The 23,181-nt window shown below is 36.1% G+C and overlaps 1 protein-coding gene across 1 annotated transcript; it reads right to left on the bottom strand.

The window, feature by feature from the left end:
• Window positions 1–238: 238 nt before the first annotated feature.
• On the bottom strand, window positions 239–13,960 carry LOC128992575 (uncharacterized). The gene is made up of 5 exons (XM_054416219.1): window positions 13,716–13,960; window positions 4,864–4,991; window positions 1,812–4,674; window positions 1,265–1,360; window positions 239–356 (listed from the first exon to the last, which is right to left on the bottom strand). Exons 1-4 carry the CDS (start codon window positions 13,806–13,808, stop codon window positions 1,265–1,267), a joined length of 3,180 nt encoding a protein of 1,059 aa, XP_054272194.1. The 5' UTR covers window positions 13,809–13,960; the 3' UTR covers window positions 239–356.
• Between the last annotated feature and the right edge of the window lie 9,221 nt (window positions 13,961–23,181).

Here is a 23,181-nt window from a genome sequence, read left to right as displayed (position 1 = left end):
ACTTAAACACAGGTTAAATGTACGTTTAAAAAACTTATGTACATTTGAAAAATTCTGATTCAGTATTTACATTTTTGAAAAACACAGATATTACTTTAAAATGAGTTTGTAGGTGAACCACCTAATAAACCTTAAATAATTACAAAACTTTCTAATATCACAGAACTCAAAACAATCAAAACTTACACATATTTTCCCTTAGAAAATCAGTCTTATAACTTAGAAAAACAGACAATGGTCAATAAACAAAGGCAGTTTTTACAATTTGACATTCAAAATTAAGTAGGAGAATAATGTATAACACTAATGTAAATTCTCTCTCGACTCTCAGGATAGCGATGTCTCTTTTGGGTTTTCTGAAACAATACAAGATGAAGTTAATTTAAACTCAGAAAACTATAATGTATCTTGAAAAGCCTTCCACCCATATTAAATTGAAGTTAATTTAAACTCAGAAAACTATAATGTATCTTGAAAAGCCTTCCACTCATATTAAATCAATATCCCATTAGCTTATATTTGAAAATTGTCTACAGTTACAAGAAGTTCTTGAACTACTTTGCTTTTTGCTTGAACAAAAATATTCTAAACTATTTATAGTTAATCATCCCCTTAGTACATAATTTTACTGTGAATTTTTAAAAGGACAAAAGTGCACATGCTGCAGAACTATTATACAGTGCGATGTTTTATTGTGCATCAAAATTCAAAATTTCCAATACATTTCATAATTATGTTATTTGCATATATAATATGCTGCTTAAATCAAATCAAATCGAATAGAAATATTCTTTATTCGTAGTTTCATTAAGAAAATACAATGGCGTCATACAATAATATAACTTAAAAGTAGTACAAGAATTTGTATGGCTTAGTCCATAGATGGACTGTGAAATTGCAAGAAACAGTGTTTAAGAGGAGACTAGATTATGAAAAATTGTTATCTTAATGTAAGTGCTTAAACATATGGTAAGGAATTTAGTGAAAGTTAATGATTTAGATCGGATTAGAGGAATTCCTTCAAGGTTTGAGTAGGCAGGTCTGTCTATCAGCCACTTGTGATGCTGTGTTTTTAGTGGTTTTCCCTTCATTGACTTCAGTGATGGTGGTAGGATATTGTGGACTTTGCAGCCAGTGTAGGATCCTGTGTAGGCCGGTGTAGATCCTTCCTTAAGGGAAAGGATCTACATTAAACGGATCTATTTATATATGACGTTTTGTATTTCACTACTGTACCATAGATGAAGTAATATACTGTACTTACTTAGTTGTTGGAAGGATCAAATAGCATCTTCATTTTGCCACTGATGGGTCTTCTAGCGATAAATGGATGACAATGTGACGATGATGGTAAATTTGCCTGTTAACAAAATATTACAATAACTGTACAACTTTTTGTAAGATCCGTTCCCACAATAGTTTGAACGGACAGCAAAAGCCAAAATAGTTTCACTTTTAAAAATATGTTTAAAATGAGATAAGGATGATGATGATAGTATAGGTTAATATTTTCAATGCATTCATATTATGGGACGGTTCTGTAACATTTGAAACACTTATACAAGCAATACAGAATACTAGATGTGTTCTGAAAAACAACTAAAATACTTCAATCAGCTGTGGCAAAGAAATGTTTTACCTGGCTCACAACTCCAGGAATATTAGAAAAAGATTTAGCAGGCACAATTATTTTAGATTAAAGATAAGACTTCATTAACTCTTATTTTTCATTAAAATCATAGTAAAATTAGCAGTCCTATAGTCTCAATAATTATTATTCTATTACTATTAATAAGTTGATTGCAACATACCTCAGCAGTGGGTGAAGTGGTTGGAGACACCGTTGTTGGTGCTAAGTGACTGGTTGTAATTGTTAAAGACATAGTGGAAGGATTTCGTATTGTTCCAGTGTTCCTATTTCCAACGCAATCCGCAGAGAAACTTTGGTTATGAGGTGGAGCTGGAGCTGAAGTTAAAGCAGGATTAACCGAGGTGACCGACGTTGTTTTATAAAGATTACTTTGTTTTTGAAGTTTCTCATTCCCAGTTCTGGTGGCAACAATCTTCTTCAAGGCATATTCGATATTTCTATAAGTTGAGGATAATGAACTTGCATCGGTAGTGTTTGAATTATGTGGTGAAAAATCATTTGTACTACTAGTAGTGGATATTGGACTTGAAACAGAAGACTCCAGTAATGACTTTAAATTGTAACTACAATTTCTTACAATTTGAGTTTGATGTCTATTTACAATAGTGGAATGAGCACTAGAGGAGTTTGTTACTGCCCTAGATGTGTTAGGCATGATAACTAATGGGCGTGTTTTATTCACTTGGGGCATGGTGTCAATTGATTCAGAAGGCTTTGGGGTAGGCTGGATATTAGTTGATGTCACTGAAGAAGTTGGGTGTCGGATGATAGATGACGGTGTTATTGTTATGGATGCTGGTAATCTATGCAAGCTGGAAGGCAAAGCTGGGCTGTTAGATGTGTCAGAAGTAGTAAAAGAGGTGATGACGGGGGTTGATGCCATTGTAACTCCATTCAGCAACCTTAATAGTTGAGGCGATTTGGTGCACTGGCTATTTTTCAGAAGACTTGAATTACAGTTAGGGTCGTTTGACGGTGAGAAATTTATTCTATTTGCAGTTACTTTCTCATTTACTAAAGAGCTATTCTGAACTTTGAGAATAGAATTGGTATGTTGATTATGGGATACTGTTCTATTATTCTGCATTACAGGCCTAGGTGGGTGAGCAACTACACCATTAGAAACTGTCCTATGGGAGGTTTTGTCCAAATTTACATTACAATTTTGTTGATAATTATGATGGCTTCTGTTTAGAGCTGCATTGGACGAATCTGCGATATTAGGAGATCTCTGATTCACTGTAGAAGGCTTAACGTTTGATGTATGGGCCATGGAAGCTTTTTGCTTGTCATCAAGAGTTTGTTTAGCGGCTTGGCTAGGGTCGTTTGTAATAATAGTGTTGTTTTTTACTGAGGTATGTCCATTTGCGTTTGGATTTGCCATCAAAGATGTTGTTGCTCTACTTCTTATGTGACTGGTATCATTTCTCTTCCTACTATAAGTCTTCCTACCATAAGATAGGTTACAGGAATTCAGTTTGTCTTGAGAATTTTGACTTGAGGCTGGAGGTTTACAGATGAGGACAGTATCACTATTATGGGATATTGTGGGAGATGTGTTATTGCTAATCCCAGGAACACATTTTGCTATTATTTGCTGAACTCCTTCGACTTGATTTTCAAATTGTTCTAGGTCATTTTTAAGTAGCTCTAGAATGTCATGGTCTTTGTATTTATGGGCTTCCAACATTGCCAGTATCACTGTTGCCGCTGCTCTTACCTCCCCTTCATTGGCAGGATCAATAGTGCTTGCATGGTGTAGAATACGACAAAATAAAGCGATAAAGAGAGTCTTTTTAGAACTTACGTCGAACTTGTTAACAATCGTTTCACAAAGAGAATGAAATTCGATTCCTCTGCTCCTCATTTTATGATCGTAATCCTTATGTGCTCTTTGACGTTCTTCTTTAATTAACTCTTGAGATGACAATTTATTTGCCTTTGATATTGTATTGTGGAATCGCATAGCATCAGCTAAAGCAAGGTGTAACAGTTCACCAAGTTTAGGGATTTTTGCCTCCACCAGTTCATTAAAATAGTACCTATATGTAGCTACAACCTTGTCTTCCATACTCGTAGTAGGATCCATTGATAAATTTGCGTTTGAATGAGATTTGTCTTTAGTTATTAATGTGTTTTCATTATTATCTGGTTGCAACTTTGGATCAACCAACAAACCTAGGTTTTTTACTCTGATAGTGCCAACTATAGATTTTGGCTCATTAGATTCCGGTTTCCTGCTACTGCCCTGTAAGGGCTGCTTTTGTGTAAAATCTGTTCCTCTAGAGATTGATATATCCCTGATGTTATGTTCTTCTAAGCTACTATTTGGAGTAATAGGCTTCTTATCGTTGTTAGAAACATTTTGAAAGTGACTTGGAGGACTACCTTCAAAGCAAGTGTTTGCCAAGCTGAATGTTCCACTTATCGTTAAAAACTGTTCCGTCTCTACCGTATCTTCAGAGATACTATTCTGATTGATAACACCTAACCCTTTATCGTTTAAGGAACTTTGAATTGAATCATGACCCGGTTGAGGCATAAATACCGACGCATCGGCTAAGCCAGCATTCTCAAATGTAGCGTGCACAGCTACTGTTCCTGAGGGATTTGAATTCTGGCAATCTGATAAATATTTCGCTGTTCGGTCAGTTGGAGACTCCATTCCTAGGATGGACCACAGCTCTTTGATGGAGGGGTCTTCTTCAGAACTAACACCGTTTGTGGAAGGGAGAGCGAATTTTTTAACTTTCTTTCTTTCTTTGTTAGGTCTTTTTTTCTTGCTAGAAGGCAACAATTTGCCAGGCTCGTCAACCCTACGTTTTTTTGGCGGGGCATCTCCTTCGACGGCTTCTTCGACATCTTCACCAAATAGCTCCAACATTAGATCTTCGGTTTTCTTTTTTCTCTTTTTCTTTGAATGTTTTGGATTGTCCTTATCTTCAATAGAACATGGCTTTGATGATTCTTTTGCGTTTGTCTCCAAATGATGTCGGAACTCAATGTTTTGTAATGGCTTCCGCCTGAAATAAAATAATCCAGTTACAATACTTTAAGAAATAAATACAATGTATGTTTTAGTAAAATTGTTCATTTAATTGTTTGTTTTTACTACCTGAAAACATCTTATTAGGCCCACTCAATAGTTAAAAAGTGTTATAAGAGCATTTCTAAACAAAAGAACAATATATAGTTCAAATAATCATTGTTACCTTAAGTGATGTTCAATCTGCTTGTCTGTAAGCCTAACAAGCATAACTTCACAGCGCTGGGACAGCTGCGCTAAAGCAGCTTTGATGGCCGAGCCTCGTACATTCATTTTGCTTAACGATTTTGCAATCTGTAACAAAACGATATGTTAACAGCATTTACCTTACTGAAATTACGGAATAGAAACATGATGTTTTTGGTTTACGTTTCTATAATTAGTACTGTATTAATAAGTTCCCTTATAAACAGGAACTACTTTCTGCTTACGGGACACTTTTTCTATTCTCACTTACAATTCTACATTACGTTAGTAATTTTTGCTACCTATCCTATAATTGAATATTTATGGTTCATAGCAGCAGGTCTCTACCTGCTGATGTCTGAAACTCAGCAGGTAGAGAGGGTATTGTTTTGCCAATACCTTATTAACATTATGAGTACTCAAATTTGAACGGAATTAAAGTATCTTAACAGCTGGTTCAACCAAATAATTTGATTCTGTGATGTTCAATAACATTAAAAGTTAATAGGTTTACCAACAGGGTGCAGCACTATTATTTTTGTAAATTTATGACAACAGCTAATTTGGAACCAAATGTGAGTGAGCGTAGCGAACGAACTTCAACCTGGACGCGAGTTAGCGTAGCGAACGAGCGTCAATAATTAGTGTTCAGTAGTATTTGCACCAATCGTTAACACAAATACAGAGAAACCATGAGATTTTCATAGTAGTTTAAACAAATTCCCCCGCGGCCATGACGACATCGTAAACATATCCCACGATCACGGAGAACTCACCATACCCCTCCGTTCACGGCGGAATCCGGGAATTTACAATCGTTCAGTTTTTCATCATTCAGTACTGACCATCCGCACTCTTCAAGTTGACACGATTCTTTTCCATTAAATTAATATACTATATATCAATATACGAGATCTTTTTTCCTGTATGTATAAAAATTCGAGTATTATAGAAGTCTAGTTGGATAGCCTTGGATAGGTTTTACTCAAGTGAACTAAATTCCAGGCTCAATGTAGAAACGATCTCATTTAAAATTTAAGTTAAATCTAAGAGTAATATTGACTTGACTGATACCGTACATGTTGTTATATCATTAGAGCCATAGAGAGAGCTTTTGAAAGCTAAGTTCACTATCAAAAGAGGTACTCAATAGTTGCTATAAAACTTTTTTATTTATATTACTGAGAATTGAAAGAAGGGAGCAAGTTGAAATTTAGTTGTCGACTACTTATATTACTGAAATGCTTTAAAAATATAGAGTAACTTTAAGTCAGATCATTCATACATTATTCTCCTCAAGTACGTAGTTGTAGCACTAGACACAGGGGGAAACCCACGGAAATAGCCACGTCGTAGCACAATATACTACGCTCGCCTCACCTAGTCAAATCGTCCTAACATACACTAACTGAAACCAACTCACGGCCACTCCTCAGTCGTTGACTCGCTCGAGCCGTGGTGGGAGTAAAGCAAGAAACGGTTTTACCCACTACTTCTATCCCTCCTACTACCTCGCTTTCTCCCACTACTCAGAATTAATTTAAAATTGAGTTTTCCTCAATCTTGTGGTTGGGGTATTGGTTAAACTTATAATAACTAGCTGTTAACCACGGGCTTCACCCCGTTTGACTTCATAAGTATTAATAAAACTATTGATTGGTTAAGTTAAGCTGAAACAAACAAAACATAATACAGAACAAATCACACCTGATTTTAATGAGGTAATAAATTAAGAGAATAACAATTAAAAAAAAGTACAGCTCAGGTATTTTTAACATTAGGTATATGGAAAGATCCCTTTAGAAAGGAATTACGACCTTAAAGGGCAATTTATGAAATAATGGATAGTTTTGCGCAAGGTTTCTCGTCATGACGAACATTGTATATGGTTAATGGGGCTTTATGATTTATATATGGATTGATCAAATTTCACGATTTAATTTAAACCATATACTAAATTACACTAATTTTTAACATGTAATATGATAAACAAGTTCAATAATAACAGTGCTAACACTTTTATACACATAACAAACGGAGCTCTGAAATGTATGTGTTCAGGCGTATCTAAAACTACACATGCTTTCCTGAATACTGTATTTAGATATATGACATGATCGTTTACAGGTTTAAGAAGAGGGTTGTTGCACGACAACTGTGTTCAGGATATCGTTGCGACGTTTCAGCACATCCACCAAACGCCGTTTTTGTAAAACCAATAGTTCAGGCGAAAACGTTTAGATGATCGATTTCAGTTGTTAGTAAATGTTTAATAACGTCCAGTAAATTTAAAACTATCACTGGGACACAAAGTCCATCAACAATGGATTCTCGAAAACTGAATTCGGCCCGGAAATGATGCTGAAAAACAATATGCGGCAACCTGCTTTTAGCTGGTGGAAAACGTTACCGTTGCGTTGCTGGGAAACACTCTTAGTTCGCAGTTTGAAAGTCTTTAGCAAGATTTATCAAGGCATCATATGCACGCACGAGAGGTAGGGTTTAGCTCATGACTAACTCGCCTCCATCACTGTGCGTAGACTCCATCCATACACTTGGACTGGCTTCGGTGCTGCGATTGACCTGTTCCCTTCATCACTCCCTCCCTTGTATTTTTTTGCTTCATCGCCAATGAAGTCTTTTGTGAGAGAACGGCTCAGCTCCTGGTATTGATACTATCAACGTAGATCTTTTGTTATGCCAAATGGCACCTGGATACAACAACGATCTCGCTCGGTTTCGAACCAACGAACTTCATCCATCCATCTCTTTTATAAATTTGCTAAATTCAAGCAAACTTGTTTCTTTTCACCCCAGCCTTTGAGGTGAATAAATTTATTTCTATCAGGCAATAAGATATCAATTCGTAGCTATTTCCAGTGCTTACATCCTTCACTCCTGGAGATGGTGGTGACTCACGAGAAGGTTCATTGTACTTGTGGTGTGTAATAAAACCTTTGGAGAGAACAATTTGGCCCATGATTGTGAAGGATTGTGTGAAAAGTGGCACCGTACAAAGTGCATTGGAATGGGTAAGAGGATTATGACAAATTTATTGCTCATGGTGAAAAATCTATGTGGTACTGTGAGCCGTGCCGGTTTGATGTTAGGAACCTTATCAAGTCACGTTAAGAACAACAAAAAGTTGGTAAAGTACTGGTTCACAATGATTCTTCTGCTCTTAGTGTTATCTTGAAAGAAATCAATAATCTTAATATAAAAAAAAAACTGAAATCAAAACCAAGGTCAATTACGTAATCAATCAATCTGAATCTAACATACCAGAACCTGAAAAGTTTGTAAATTTTAACATAGTGGAGACTAACGTCATCACCTCCCTTGACGTCATCTATGCGTTTCTCAAGCTCAATCTACGACTTAATGAGAAAATGTCAAATGGAACCTCTAATGTGGCTTCAATACTTCTGCTCCTACCTACAGAGAAGAAAAGTTATCAAGGACAATCGAATGGGATTAACAAAAAAAATCATAGAGGATGTTGAACAAAAGAAACGGACAAACTTGGAAATGGTAGTGAAGATAAAAGAAACAATAACACTGGAACTAGTAAAACATGCAATGAGAATGAGACAAACAACTTGCCGATAAATTCGATAGATAGGCCTATTGAGTCCAGCAAAGATTCAGACCCAGCAGAAGTGGAAAAGTGATCTTAAGTGGCTCTAGGAAACGAGACAGAAAATCTAAAGTAACATCTGCTAATAGCATTGTCTCTGTAAATAGGCGGAAATAACAGGCCTAATAATCAAGTCGTTGTTGGCTCACTGAGTTCTCATTGTACTGTGTCAAAGGTAGCAGCTGTGGACAAATCTTCCTGGATTTTTCATCCCGTTTGGCTCAAACAATCACCAAAGAAGACGTATATGAACACATAAAATCAATTTGTGGTGAGATACCTTTGGTAGTGTAGAACTGAAAACCAAGTTTTTAGGCTACCTGTCCTTCAAGATCAAAGTGCCTTTCAAGAGCAAGGAAGACATTCTGAAGGCAGAAGTTTGGCCCAGTGATGTACAAGTGAGCAATTTTCCGTTCCCAAGTCTGGAGAAAGGTGATTGGCTACCAGCAGCTTCTCTCGGTAAAGAGTCTTTTTTAGAAATATCTCCCAGTCAAATAGAAACAAGTTAGGCCTAGGACTAGATCCAGCTCAGGTGCAACCCCCTAGTTTTAAGACTTCTTTTATTATTGTACAATGTGTATCGACGAAATGGGACCTTTTTAAAAATGTTTAATGATTTGACAAAACCAGACATCTTATGTTTGAGTGGACACTGGATGACTAGCCCTAATTCTCAATATTTTAGTGTGATTCGTGACAAAACCATGGCAAATGTTTTCACTAGGCCTAAAAAGGGCCTAAAAAAGGGGGGGGGGTTGCCATATATGTAATTAACAACCTTAGCTTTGAGTAGCTTGATCTTGAAGAATTCTGTATGGAACTCGTCTTTGAAGTTACAGGCATTGAGGTATGTAATCAATCCATCTCGATTCTTGCTGTTTACCATTCACCCTCTGCTAATACCAGTCAATACTTTGACCTCTTGGTTAAGTATCTAGCCTATGTTAGCAAACGACCATCTAAACACTAATGCTACTGAAACCCTGCGTTTTACAAATATCCTCAGGTACAATGATTTTTACCTTACCAACCTGGAACCAACCAGGGGGCTTGCCTGCCTTGACAGTACTGCGATCAATTTTGTCCCTGAAGACTGCTTTACACTCGTTGAAGACCCTGTGATTGCGGATCACTCAGCAGTTACGGTGGCTGTACAAGGACATCAAGTAAGCAAACCCACCTCTCCATCTTGGCATAAGGATTACGTCTTTAATTATAGGACTGTTGGTAAGACACTTCTTTATTTTAAGTAACGAGCTCAAAAATGCCTCTTGGTACAATCTTTCGGTTCATACTGATACTGGTGCTGTTTTCGGGCCTTTCTTTATCTTTTTAGCAACGCCTTTGATAAAATATTCCCTTTAAAGCAAAGGACAAGTTCTGGAATAAAAAGTAGGCACAACTCTGGTCCTAAAAAGCCATCCAGCAGACCTGTTTTAATGGACTGGTACATCCCCCCCACTCCAGCATCCTCGCTATATTGTGATCACCTTGACTGATAGATTCAAAAGCACGGCTACTGTAAATGAAAGGGAATTTCTATGGTATGTACCTAAGAGCCTAAGAGCTAAGAGCAGAGAGAATTTACAGGCAACTGGTCGGTACTTGGCTGCAAATGAAAAAATTATCTCTGAAGCTCATAACCCCTGAAAGTCCGCACGGAGTATTGCAAATGGCCTGCGTAAAAAGACGGTCGATTTTTGTTGCGAGGACAGTACTTATTTAATAAAAACCATTTCATCGATGGCTTATCACAGGTTGTAAGAAGTATGACACAATCAGAAGCCGCAATCACTAATATAGCTGGCCTTAATGTCAGACTACCACTCGACTTATGGAGGCCAGTGACAACAGAAAAGGTAAAGCACATTGTTACCAGTCTTCGTTCTTTCTCCAGTGTGGATATCTATGGAATGAGCTCCTAGGTTTTGAAGGGTGTGATTGGTAATATGGTTAACTCCTTAACCCTGGTTATTAACACCTGCCTGGCTCATGGGATATTCTCTGAAGAACTAAAGATAGCTAAAGTTGTGCCAGTCTATAATAAAAGTGACACCTCATCGCCTCTATCGGGCCTCTATCGCTAGCTATCGTCCACTTGGTAGTCTTCCTGTGACCCCTAAGGTTTTTGAAATGGTCATGTATTTCAACTGGTCGAACATCTGGATCAGAATGAACTCCTCTCGGATTCTCAGCATGATTTAAGGAGGGCCGCTCGACTTCAACTGCCTTGCTTCGGGTTGCCGAAAGGATATCTGAGGCTTTTGAGAACCAAGAGTAGATTAGTCTGACACTCCTAGATCTGAGTAAGGCTTTCGACATTGTCTCACATGATGTCCTTTTAAAAACGTGAATGTTATGGAGCAACTGGTGTCGTACTGGAGACATTCAAGTCGTACTTGAGATGTAGGAAACAGTTTGTTTTGGTAAGGGGTGCTTCCTCTGGTTAACTGTTGGTCGAACATGGAGTCCCCTAAAATCACTTCTAGACCCTCTGCCCTTTCTCCTAATGATAAACTACTTCAGTGGTGGGGAGGAAGCTCTCCTTTACGCAGACGATACCACACTGATTAGGGGAGGAGCGAGATTGGGCAGAATCATTGAGGTGGCAGCTGCTGAACTTGCTTTAGCGGAGATATGGTTTAGAAACAACGAATTTCAAGTCAAACCTGATAAAACACAACAGATTGTGTGCAGTTGAAGTCAAGATTTGGCCGTACCACAACACCACCAACCCCAAGAAGTTAAACTGTTAGGCTTTTGCCATAGACAGGAAATTAAGTTGGCAACCTCAAATTAATGAAGCATGCAAAAGGTTATCTAGAGGTATCTTACTGCTGCGGTGACTAAAGAATAGCTTAAATGAAGCCTTTCTTATAAACATCCACCACGGACTGTTCCATAGTCACGTTACTTGCGGCAAACTTTTCAGGGTGCGTTATGGGGCCATGCTTCAGGGTGTGATGAAGTAATCAGGCTACAAAAATCTGCCTTGAGAGCCATAACATCTAGCGCTCCTTTGGAACATTGTAAGCCAATCTTTAGAAGGCTAAAGAAAGGTGCATACTGTTATTGGGCAGTATATATTCTCCTCCCTTGTACATTTCAGGTCAAACATTGAGCTAATAAAGACCAGATGATATGTTCATAGCTATAATACACGTAGCAGAAGCAAAATTTACATTCCTAGATTCCATCTCACGGGAACACAGCGCCGTTTCCCGGCTTTTTCTTGGAAGTTGTTCAACAAGCTCCCCCCAGAGATCAGCAGTCTTCCGGAAAAAACGTTTGCCAGGGTTGTACGAGATAGGCTTCTTCAAAGAGCCTACTACTCCGTGAAAGAGTATTTTGATGACAAATGGTAGAGTGAATATTACATCTGTAGTCAACCGTCAGGTTTTTATGTTTGTAACTTTTTAATGCAATTCCTTAAAAGATAAAGTCTTATTTTGTTGTTGTAAATAATTTATATTTATAATTAAAAATTGACGCAGATTATCCAGCTATGATGGTTAACAACGCAGCTTTGGTAATAAGGTAACCCCCCAGCTCACCACCGGAGGTAATGAATTAAGGATCTTGGTCTTAGGGAGCAAGATTTCACTCTAGATATAGACATTACCTTTAATATAATTTTTATATTAAGTTGAGTTTGCTCATTGAATAAAATTCACCAAGAGCTATAGTTAGAGGTTTAAATCTTAAGGGGTCCGATCATATAGTGAAGTAAAATGCAGGCTATGAGCTAATGAAAAATTTATCAAGACTATTTTTCAGATAAAAAAGTTAATTAACAAGTGAAGAATAGACTCATGTTTGAACAATTGTTCATCATGATTTATATTGGTATTTAAAAAATTGCAACGGCATTAGTATTTTCAGCGACGGTGGGAGGTGGATCATAATATCTTACCTGAGCCTTACGAGTGTAACAGGCTCACTACTGAGAAGAATATTAAGAGGGTAGAAGGATAGAGGTTACCTACCTCTCATGTTGGGTTGGATATCCTCGATTAGAAATTTCCTAACTGGGCTTAAGATGCTCAGCAAACAACCTATCAATTTAGACGGAGAATGGCATAAAACTTGATTTAGGTCTACATAATTTATCATTATACATGTAGGCTACGTAGATTACTCGAATGAACACTTTCAATAAACACCCGCACTAACATGATGCCAGGCGTGACCGTGTTGCTGTTACCCATGGAATACTGTGGCTAAATCACCTTATTGCCAAAGCTGCGTTGTTGACCAGCATAACTGGTTAAATTGCGTAAATTTTTCAAGTGAACCTATATAGGCCTCAAACACAACTAAAAAGAACAACAGGAAAAACAACTTGTAACTTTCTAGTAAAAATATAAATTTAAAAAATCTTGGCGGTTGACTACCACATGTCGTAAAGAATGTTTGACGAAAAAAGGTATAGTGCACATAACCTCCGTAGTCCCCCATAGTTCCACGCTAGAGGGCCCAAACCAAGAAATCTCTTTATCCCAACCACTGAATAATCTTATCAGACGAAAGGATGCGGGCCTAGCCCCTTAGGGATTAATATGATTTGTCGGTCACATTAATAACGTGCAATGGGTATAATATGCGCAAGGTCTAATAGAATTTACTTAACTGAACAAGCCTGAGGCATAAGAATGGCGAATGCATAAAATTGCATGAGAAGTCTGAACAAAGAGTATAGTTATATAGTATATAGTTCACAAATATCTACTGAGATCTAGATAATGAATAATGTTGGTGAGGTATTATTAGTTTATTTATATATTCACACGGTAAACAGCATTTTTTAAATAACATTTTAAATAATTTAAGTTACCGGTTATCGATATTTTTACACACCAAAACATGTAATTTACTCTAAAAATAATACACTTTTTCAACACTTAAATATATAATTTTATCACCCCATATTAGGAACACAATTCATAAAAAGAACTAAAGTAAACATGAAAAAGGAATTAATAGACCAACACAAGATGGCATCCATATAACAAGATGGCGGCGGGAATAATAACCCCTGCTTATATAGCTTATAATTGTATTGTAATTTATGGGTAAGACCAATTACCAACACAAACCATACAAAATATATTATACTATTCAATTCTGATACTTATTTGTTGGGAAAAGGCTAAATTGCAATAAGATATACAATAAAACGAGTTTACAGTACTTACACTACTAATTCTTTCCACTCGCGTGTTTGCATCTTGTAAACGAAGCCATTCTATGAAATTTTCATTCCCTATATTCGCATTAGAACCGCTCATTGTACAAAGGTTTTAAACCCAAGAACGTATATCACTCCGCAAATGGAATATACTGTGCGACTCATAACGTTAGCGATCCACTGCGATGCGAGGCCGCGCCGAGCCGAGACTGAACTGAAACAGAATTGAAAGCGACGAGACCGTGACCCCAATCGACTCCCTCCAACTGAAACAAAATGGCTGACGCAGCTGTTATATTCGGCCCCCTCCCTCCACTACTCCCCTCTCTTTTGCGCAAGACAAAGAGACTAGAAATAGAAGTTGAAAACAGGTTTGTGTGGTGGTCGGATTGTAATTTCGTGTGCGCTTCTATCTTATCGCTGCGCTGAGTTTTGCTAATCATGCAAAATTGTTTTTTTTATAATATTACACTAATGGCTGCATGAAAATTTGCCAAAACTGATAATTTATATAATTAAAAAGCCATCTGCCGCAATAACCTACAATAAATTCACTGTTTTTCATCAAATACTTACTACATTGTTACCAGATTACTTAAGTTACATAATTATTTCAAAAATACTACGTAATACGTCAGGTCGGATAGCCAATTTACATTGCACAAGTAATAGTTAAGTAATTTAAAAATACGCGTTTAAATACATTTTTGCCAGCTAAATAAAAGTAGTTTTGGGGGTTATTTTGCCTAAGAAATCTTGTAAAGAACAAATGTTGTATAACGTGACAATTTGGGCAAAAACATTTTAAATTCAAGATTTTAAAATGCAAGGGTCATAGGGTAACAGAAAATAACAAAATGGCACAAGGGCACCCCTAAAGGGGTGTTAGTTTCCCGAATATCGGAGGAAGAAAACGCCGCGAGTATCAGGAGAGCAGAGGTTGGCAGCGGACACGGTATGTGTCACCGTTCCCCCGTTATCACGGCATAGCCTTCCTCTCTCTTTTGGCCTCGTCGTAAACCCTCCATGTATAGTCGTAACAATGCCGGTATAGTGCTGCCAATGAAATAGTCTATACAAATCACTTGATGAATTATACAATTATTTATTTATTTTTGTTTGGTATGTATTTTTATCAATCGTGTAAAAAAAATGCCCGAGACGAGAAATAATGCCTACCTTGCATAGGCTCTGAATAATTTATACCGTATGCAAAACATCGAATGCCACAAAGTGAAAGTGGAACAAGTTATCAGCACGGGCTTCAACCCGTTAATAAGTATTAATAAAACTATTGATTGATTAGGTTAAGCTGAAATAAACAAAACAGAATACGGTAATACAAACAAATAATCACACCTGATTTTGATAAGGTAATAAATTGAAAAGATAACTGAATAACGTAAACAAATAAGTACAGCTGAGGTATTTTAAATATTAGGTATGGAAAGTTCCCTTTAGAAAGCAGTTACAACCCTAAAGGGCAATTTATGAAATAATGGTTTCTTATCATGACGAACATTTTAAGTATACGGTTCATGGGGGTGTGACTTGAAGTTTTCTCAAAAGTTCATGGGTAATTTGGGCTTTATACAGTATATGGATTGTTATTTCGTCACCTCAAAATTGCTGGTTTTTGTAATGATGTTTTTTTGCATGGATTCGTCACCCATGTTAATTTTTTAATCCATTTGTGAGCTTATTTTTGAACATATTTTAATTTATAAAGGGGTTCTGCACATCTACAGGAAAATATCTTTCCAACAGTATGCGTAGCTGTTCCCTGCGATGCACACAAGCTGAGAAAAAATGTTTAAAGAAACATGCTTACCCATCAATATATAGATTAGCAAAACAGTGTTGGATCCGATTTGAAATTGTGCACCTGTCTATGAAATTATAAATAGCCCACACCACAAACTTACTAAATGGAGCGTAATTTAGTACCCGTCACAACGTCTATTCGTAAAAAGTATATTTTTGTCCCTGACAAATTTATACTGCATTTTCTAGAGCAAACCAGAAACAAATAAAGTAAAGGTTAAATTTATTCCATGTTAACAGTGTGACCAATCTTCATTAGCCTACATGGAAGACGTGGGTACTGAAAATACCAAATTATACTTGGAAAATGTTATTTGAATCATATTTTTATCCCATTGTCTTAACTGAATGCCCGATTAATCTCGTTAAGTTATTACATCAATTTTGTAGCTCTTTTAGTAGGCTACAGTAGCAACAAAAGTGTATTTGTAGTGATAAATCAATGGAAGAGAGTGATATGGGTGATAAATATAACTTGAGTCTATTTATAGTTATTGGACAGCTGATAAGACAAAACTATTAATCCATTCATCTGACATATCCGTGACTTGAGAATTCAGCGGTTATTAATAATTGTTTAAGGACTTTCTCTTTCACGTACCTATACATAATTGTTATAAATCAAACCACAAGTTTATTTATGATTATTGTTGAATTAGTCACCTCGCAACTCTAAATTTGTATAATCATTGGTTCAAACCCTGGTCTTGTTGTTATCAAAGATAGCATACTCTAATGAAAGCCCAATGAAAAATAGAGTCTGGGTACCTGAATCTATCATCCTTTGTATCGAAACCTATCGAACCAACATTCTTCAGATTTAAAACTACGTTTTGAAAGTAATTTTGGATTACCAAGGTTAACCACAAAGGATTTCCTACGTAAATGACTTCATTATTTTATCTTTTCAGTACCTGGGGTCAGAGCCATGGCCCGGTATGGTTTATATTTCTATTGTAAAATCAATATAAAAGAAACTCACGTTTTATTTACAACCTATTTTGGCATTTATTATTTAAGTTTCAGTGGCATTTCAATTTATTATGATGGAAATCTTAACCTGGCAATCCACAACACATTAATTTATTTTGCAGACGATTGTTAAAATCACTCGTTTATAAAATAGCCTATAGTTACATAAACACTGTTTTGACAGTTTGTTTAAATTAAAATACCTACTGTAGCTGATTGAAAAGTGTTGTTAAAATTTTAATTTACATAAAAAAGGAAAATATTATTAAACCTGTATTTCACTGTGAAATCAAAGTTTTCTAAAAATTACCTCGGTCCTCTGGGGATTAAGTTTTGGTAGAAGAAAGCCAAGTAAAATAATCAGTATTCGATGTAATTGAACTATTTTCACGTACATCGAGAAACTCTTTAGTGCAATCTTTGCTCAATAGTAACAACTGATGTTTTCCCTTTGTACTGTATTTTGAAATTTGATAGTATACTGTGACTGGTTGTTATAAACACATGTTGCTTATTGTTTGCCTTTTCCTTGTTATTTTGTTCAACCAACATGGTTATTTGGCAACCCATAAGCAAATGTTTATTTTGACTTTCAATTTCATTTTGTTACGTAATTAGATTTTTGTTGGTAGTAACTGCAGTAAACACTTTTTATAGGCCAGAAATAAATTATTTACAACGTTTGAAGGAAATCGTCGAAGCCATTTTTGATATCATTGTGCAAGCATACATACATGCACGCATACGCACAAGCAAATCGACATTCAAGAAAATATTGCTCATGTTAAGGATAGGATCCTAGCAAGAAGCGCCGTCCTCCAAAGTAAAATCAACAAGTTTATGGGATGAGCATTTAATTCACACACGATACATCATACTATTCACGATATTACGGTATGGATTTTGGAGGATTTCATTTTCAGGTGCCATGACAAATTAAAATCCACTAATGTGTACCAACGTTTAAGGAAACCCATGTAGTGTAGTGACTAAGGCTACGCTACGCTGTCTGTATGTTTCTACACTAAACAACTAGGGGAGTACTGTGGTACTGTTACTGTATACCGTTGGATGTAATATAACATCCCCCTTTGAGGAGCAAAACCCTATGTGATAAGCCATTGAGGCTCTTCCTGTATCACATATGGCATGCAGACCAACCTGCTCCAGAAATAGAAATATGACATTCCTCATTCACTATGTGACCATGTGTACCCCAAGTTTGACACTCTGCAACAGCAGCTAGAACGACTGTCACCAGTGTTGCCATCTAAACTTCCATTTATTACACCAGTGACAATGGACAATGTAATTAAGTCCATCTCCTGAGAAATTTCTATGCTCCTTTGCAGTTGGCTCGAAAATGGGAAATCGGCTGTTATCGTTATATCGTAGAAGCCTTTTTGGCATTGATTTTTTTCAACTGAGTGGTTGTTCGTAATGGTGGTTTACAAACCTCCGTCGAATAATTTTCCAACGATTATAATATACTTGTAATATTGTTGTGTTGGGAGCGACCTGGTCTAGTGGTTAGAGCACGGGACTTCGGTCCAAGAGGTCCCGGGTTCAAATCCTGCCAAATCACCAATGGATTTTATCTAAGTGATAAAGCTGAACCTTTAGGTCTAGCCTGAAGTAATGTGAAAAAACAATCCCAGGCTCGTGCCTAGCGTCCTAGGATAAAAAAAATGTGTCACAGTTTCTATAAACATCACTAGTAAACGTAGGCGTATTAACGACGGTTTGATGTAAATAGCTTTCTAAAATTTGATTCTCTCGTAGCGATTACGATTACGGATGCGTTTTGAGTCCTAGAGATTGCGAGTTCCAACTTTATCTAGTATAAAAGATAAGCTACAACCTTTATCTTCAACCTCTTATTGACAAAGTCCTTTATTTTTGTTCCTGGGCAATATGCATTGGCTCCTCTCATATCTTTACTGATAAAACGCATAACAAGCCATAAAGTTGTTGTCATTTTCACAAATCAATACTTCTTGCTAGATCTCATTGTTGAGCACGCAGTTCGGTTGTCCAGTACCTCCGTAGTCGCAGGTAAGCCTATCAATCAGATAAAAAAATCATATAATCCATGCTATTTTCCACTTCCAAAAATTCTTCTGGCGTTTTAAGTCTATTCCAAACACGTTTTTACAAACGATGATTGATTATGTTCAATGGTTCTATGTTACATCGATAGGTTATTGGTTGCCTGATCATCAATAATAAGTTCTGACTATACCTGAACCTGAACATTGATATGGTTGTTGTAGGCGAATGAACGCACTACATTTTACTAGTGAACTTATTTCGTGTGTAAAATCTTGCTTCAAATCAGCTTATCGACTACAATTCCACTGCTATTGGACTGGCCATGCGACTCGAGAGCAGCCTACAAAGGTAATGTTAAGAGTGATCCCTATAATGAAAACATGTTAACTACGATGATAGGTTAGTTAATGTTTTAACAACTTATAGCCTAAATAAATACCTTTAGTCGTAAATGTTGGTTGACTTTATACATCATGAAAACAAAAGAGATTGTAACTACGCGCTTATAAACAGAATTATTTTTGTTTCAACAATATTGCAATTAGGTTTAAAAACCATATGTATTTGTAACAGCTGATATCCAGTGGTTCTATAATTATCGTCGTTAGTTTAAACAATGCTACTTTAATTAGACTGGATACTATAACTAAGTAACATTGTAATTATATTTCTAGATGGTTAGAATAGCCAGTAATATTCGATCCGGTAATGTTTATGGCGCAAAAGACTGCATACGATTACACCAGTGACCTCACTCAATGGAAAACCTCATTTTAATTTAACCTTAAACCCTAATAGTAATAGCAATTAGCAATCGATAATAATTGTGACAAAATACTGTGACAAAATCGTTTCAACAACACCAACGCAACAGAAATAAAAATACAGTATTTCAGATCAAAAACGGGAATTAACACTTAATCGTTGTTTGAGAAACTGTTAGCAAATGTGGTACGTCCATAAAACTTAATATAGGGTAGACAGACATTCTTTCGTTGTAGGCATACTCAATGGCTTTCCCTACTCCACTGATTTTCCCCCTACAGTTATTGTTTAGAGTACCAAGTTAACATTTGTGTGTTAAGTATCTACTAGTATAATTTGTAAATGCAATATACTAGGCCTAACGATGGGGATAATTTACAGAAACTGTTGGTTTATTACAGAATTAGCACTAGGTAATTATAATCTTTAATGTTTGTTGCCTGATGCTTAATGCAAATATAGGGTTTTTGTGTTTTGTTGTTAGTAATAGAAGCATTACTATAGTGTTCAGTTTGTTGATAGCTTCAGTCTGTCAATGGCAACAAAGATGTATTCTGCTACACGCTAGGGCAGTATCTAAATTTACATAGCTTTACATACTATTCAACGGCAACAATGATTTAACTGCATTTATTATGTAGCTTATCAACGTTGACCTCTAAAATGTACATAAAATAAATGATCATACAAACGACAAACACATACACCTGACTTACCTTACCTGTAAGTGAATAGTTATCGTCCCAAAATTACTTATAATTTTGCTATTTGTAACAAACACGTTGATTTAACACTACACATACCAGCCATTTGAGGGAAGATAGATGAATTATGTATTACTCCGCCAATGCAACAATATTACAATAGACAAACAATCTGGAATGGGAATTGTCAAATTGGTAAAAAATATTGGTAAATTGCACCTATTAAAGTGAACTATTCTATGTAAAAAATGTAATAACAATACGAAAATATTATTAAAGACGACTCATTCCATTGTAAAAGGTTGGAACTATTTTTTTCGGTAAAATCAGCGGAAGAACTGTAATAAATGATCAGGTGTTGTTTTCGATTCCAGCTGATGTTATTTGTATCGATAAAATTAACTACTATTAGTCCCACAGTGTGTTGAAAATCTATCTGTTTTCATTTGGGTAACTAAAATAATATTATTTGTTTGGCCTATTCGTCAAATAGTCTTTAAATAATACTTTATTGTGATTGAATCAATCGTATGCATACATTTTAACTTTAGGCAGCCTACGGCGGGTTACAACGTTAACAGCTTTCAAGTTGCGACGCGTCCCCCCCCCTCCCACGCCAACCTTGGTGTGTGTGTGTGTGAGAGAGAGAGAGAGAGAGAGAGAGAGGGGGGGAGAGAGAGAGAGAGAGAGAGAGAGAGAGAACAAACTGTCGACACCAAACGCCAAGCAGTCTGAGAGACAGCTGCTACGTTCTACTCCCCTGATACCAACTTGCCATTAGTCGGCTTGGAATGTAATTTTCATGTATTATCAGCACCAAGCACCGAGCACCCTGACTGAGTAACCAGGAATTAGCCCAACTGGTTTGCGACATAATGAGCCGTATTAATAAAGATGAGGTAAACCTTTTACTTGCGAAAATTCGAGCAAATCCTTCAATCTGTATTAATAAAAACTAAAGCAAAACCTTTTGCTTTAGAAGTAAAAGGTAATCTATAGAAATTTGAGGTTTTGCTCATGACTTGAGTAAATGGTTATTAATAAAACTGACCATTTACTTTTTCTTTGAAGTAAATCCTTCAAAAATGATGCATCTGATCAGTAGCAGATTATACGTTTAAGTAAAAGGTGCGTGGTGGTTTTACAGTGTGGTGCTAAATTTTAGCGAATTTCCTAAATAGGGAAAAAGCTATTCCGTAGGTCTCGTGGTAAGACCTAGACCCATGACCCATTTACTTTTCCGTTTTCAGGTCCCCAGAGGCCAAAAACCTCCTCCATTCAAATTCATATATATGTGTGCCCGTTAGCACAACAACTCAAGCAAAAGTGATCCGATTTTGATTAAATTTGGTGCAAACGTATAAACCTACGTTTATTCTAAGGGATTCGCGAATCAGCATAATATGATATGGAAACAGGGGTTTATGGGCGGTTTTATGGGGTAAAAATTGGATTTTAACATTTTTTACCCTAAAAAGATAGAATTTAGCAACTTCTTTCCAAGCCATTTTGTAGATCGAAGCTATATTATGCACCTAATGGCTACGGAGAAAATTCAAACAAATTGTAAATTTAAAATTTCCATGTTATTTTTATGGAGAAATTTTTAAACTGTTGTAGTTTTCTTGTTTATGAGTATTTTTTTATCAAATTTGCATTCATTTCATACTAAACTATTACATTTTACAAACAAAAAAAAACACCTTTTTACCCTCCCTGTAGCAGTAAACCTAAGTACTCAGTTAAACTAAAGCTATTTAAATAGGGAATGAATGTGATATTGGAGACATTTTAGGTAACATCCAATCAGGCAAATGGAAATTTACTTAGGCTGCAGATTTGCTGTGGCGGGAGTATATTTGTTACCTCCTACTAAGCTAATATTTCAATAAAAACACACCTCAATACCTTCCTTGAATCAGCAAACCTAGTTACTCATTAAAATTAATATTATTTAAAAAGGAAATAAATCTGACAATTTTCAGGTAATATTTTAGAAGAAATCCAGCCAGGTAAAAGGAAATTTGTTTAGTCTGCAGCTGCGGCGAGGGTACCTGTGGTTATACAGTACTGTTTTGGAAAATATGTATAATCTATGGTATAATATGATGATTTCTATAAACAAATTTATTATGTACTTGTACCCTACTAACTATTGTCATCAACCAAATTCTATGTCTAGAAAAGGGGTTAAGATTCTGGGGGTAAAATCCGGGGTAAAATTCCGGCCCACTAGATTTTATAATTTAGTTTGTTATGGTTAAATTCAAAGCCGGATGCAAAACCATTACACGGAGTTGGCACAGCTAAGCCTTCAAGGGATATCAGTAGACAAAAATAGACAGGATCAGACGTGTAACATGTGATGTTCCTAAAGAACCATTTACTTCCGAGCAGAAGGATTTGCTCGGAAGTAAAAGGTAATCATTATTAATACGGTTTGAAGGATATGCTTTTACTTTTACCTTTTACTAGAAGCAAATGCTTTTGCTTCATACCTTTTCCTTTTGAGCATATCCTTCTTTTTATTAATACGGCTCAATGAGCCGTATTAATAAAGATGAGGTAATCCTTTTACTTGCGAAAATTCGAGCAAATCCTTCTATCTGTATTAATAAAAACTAAAGCAAAACCTTTTACTTTACAAGGAAAAGGTAATCTATAGAAAGTTGAGGTTTTGCTCATTACTTAAGTAAATGGTTATTAATAAAACTCGCCATTTACTTTTTCTTTGAAGTAAATCCTTCAAAAATTATGCATCTGATCAGTAGCAGATTATACTTTTAAGTAAAAGGTGTATGGTGGTTTTGTGTAATGGTAAATTTATGCGAACTTCCCATATAGGGAATAAGCTATCACCGTAGGTAGGTCTCATGGTAAGACCTAGACCCAGGACCGATTTACTTTTTGTTTTGAGGTACCCAGAGATAAAGAAATACTCTGTTCAAATGCATATGTGTTCGTTGGCGCGATAATTATCAAAAATTATCAGGTTTTGATAAAATTTTGTACAAACGTGTAAATCTACGTTTATTTAAAGGGGTTTGCGAATAAGCATAATCGGACTATGGAAACGGGGGCTTATGGGGGGTTTTATGGGGTAAAAATTGGATTTTAACATTTTTTTACCCTAAAAAAATAAAATTTTGTAACTTC

This window comes from Macrosteles quadrilineatus, unplaced genomic scaffold, assembly GCF_028750875.1.
Source record: "Macrosteles quadrilineatus isolate MER2022 unplaced genomic scaffold, UCM_ALF_1.0 Scaffold_4__1_contigs__length_99947679, whole genome shotgun sequence".
In the NCBI taxonomy this organism is placed as follows: domain Eukaryota; kingdom Metazoa; phylum Arthropoda; class Insecta; order Hemiptera; family Cicadellidae; genus Macrosteles; species Macrosteles quadrilineatus.
The sequence above is the reverse complement of the archived record's forward strand: the minus strand, read 5'-3'. Positions and strand labels throughout refer to the sequence as shown.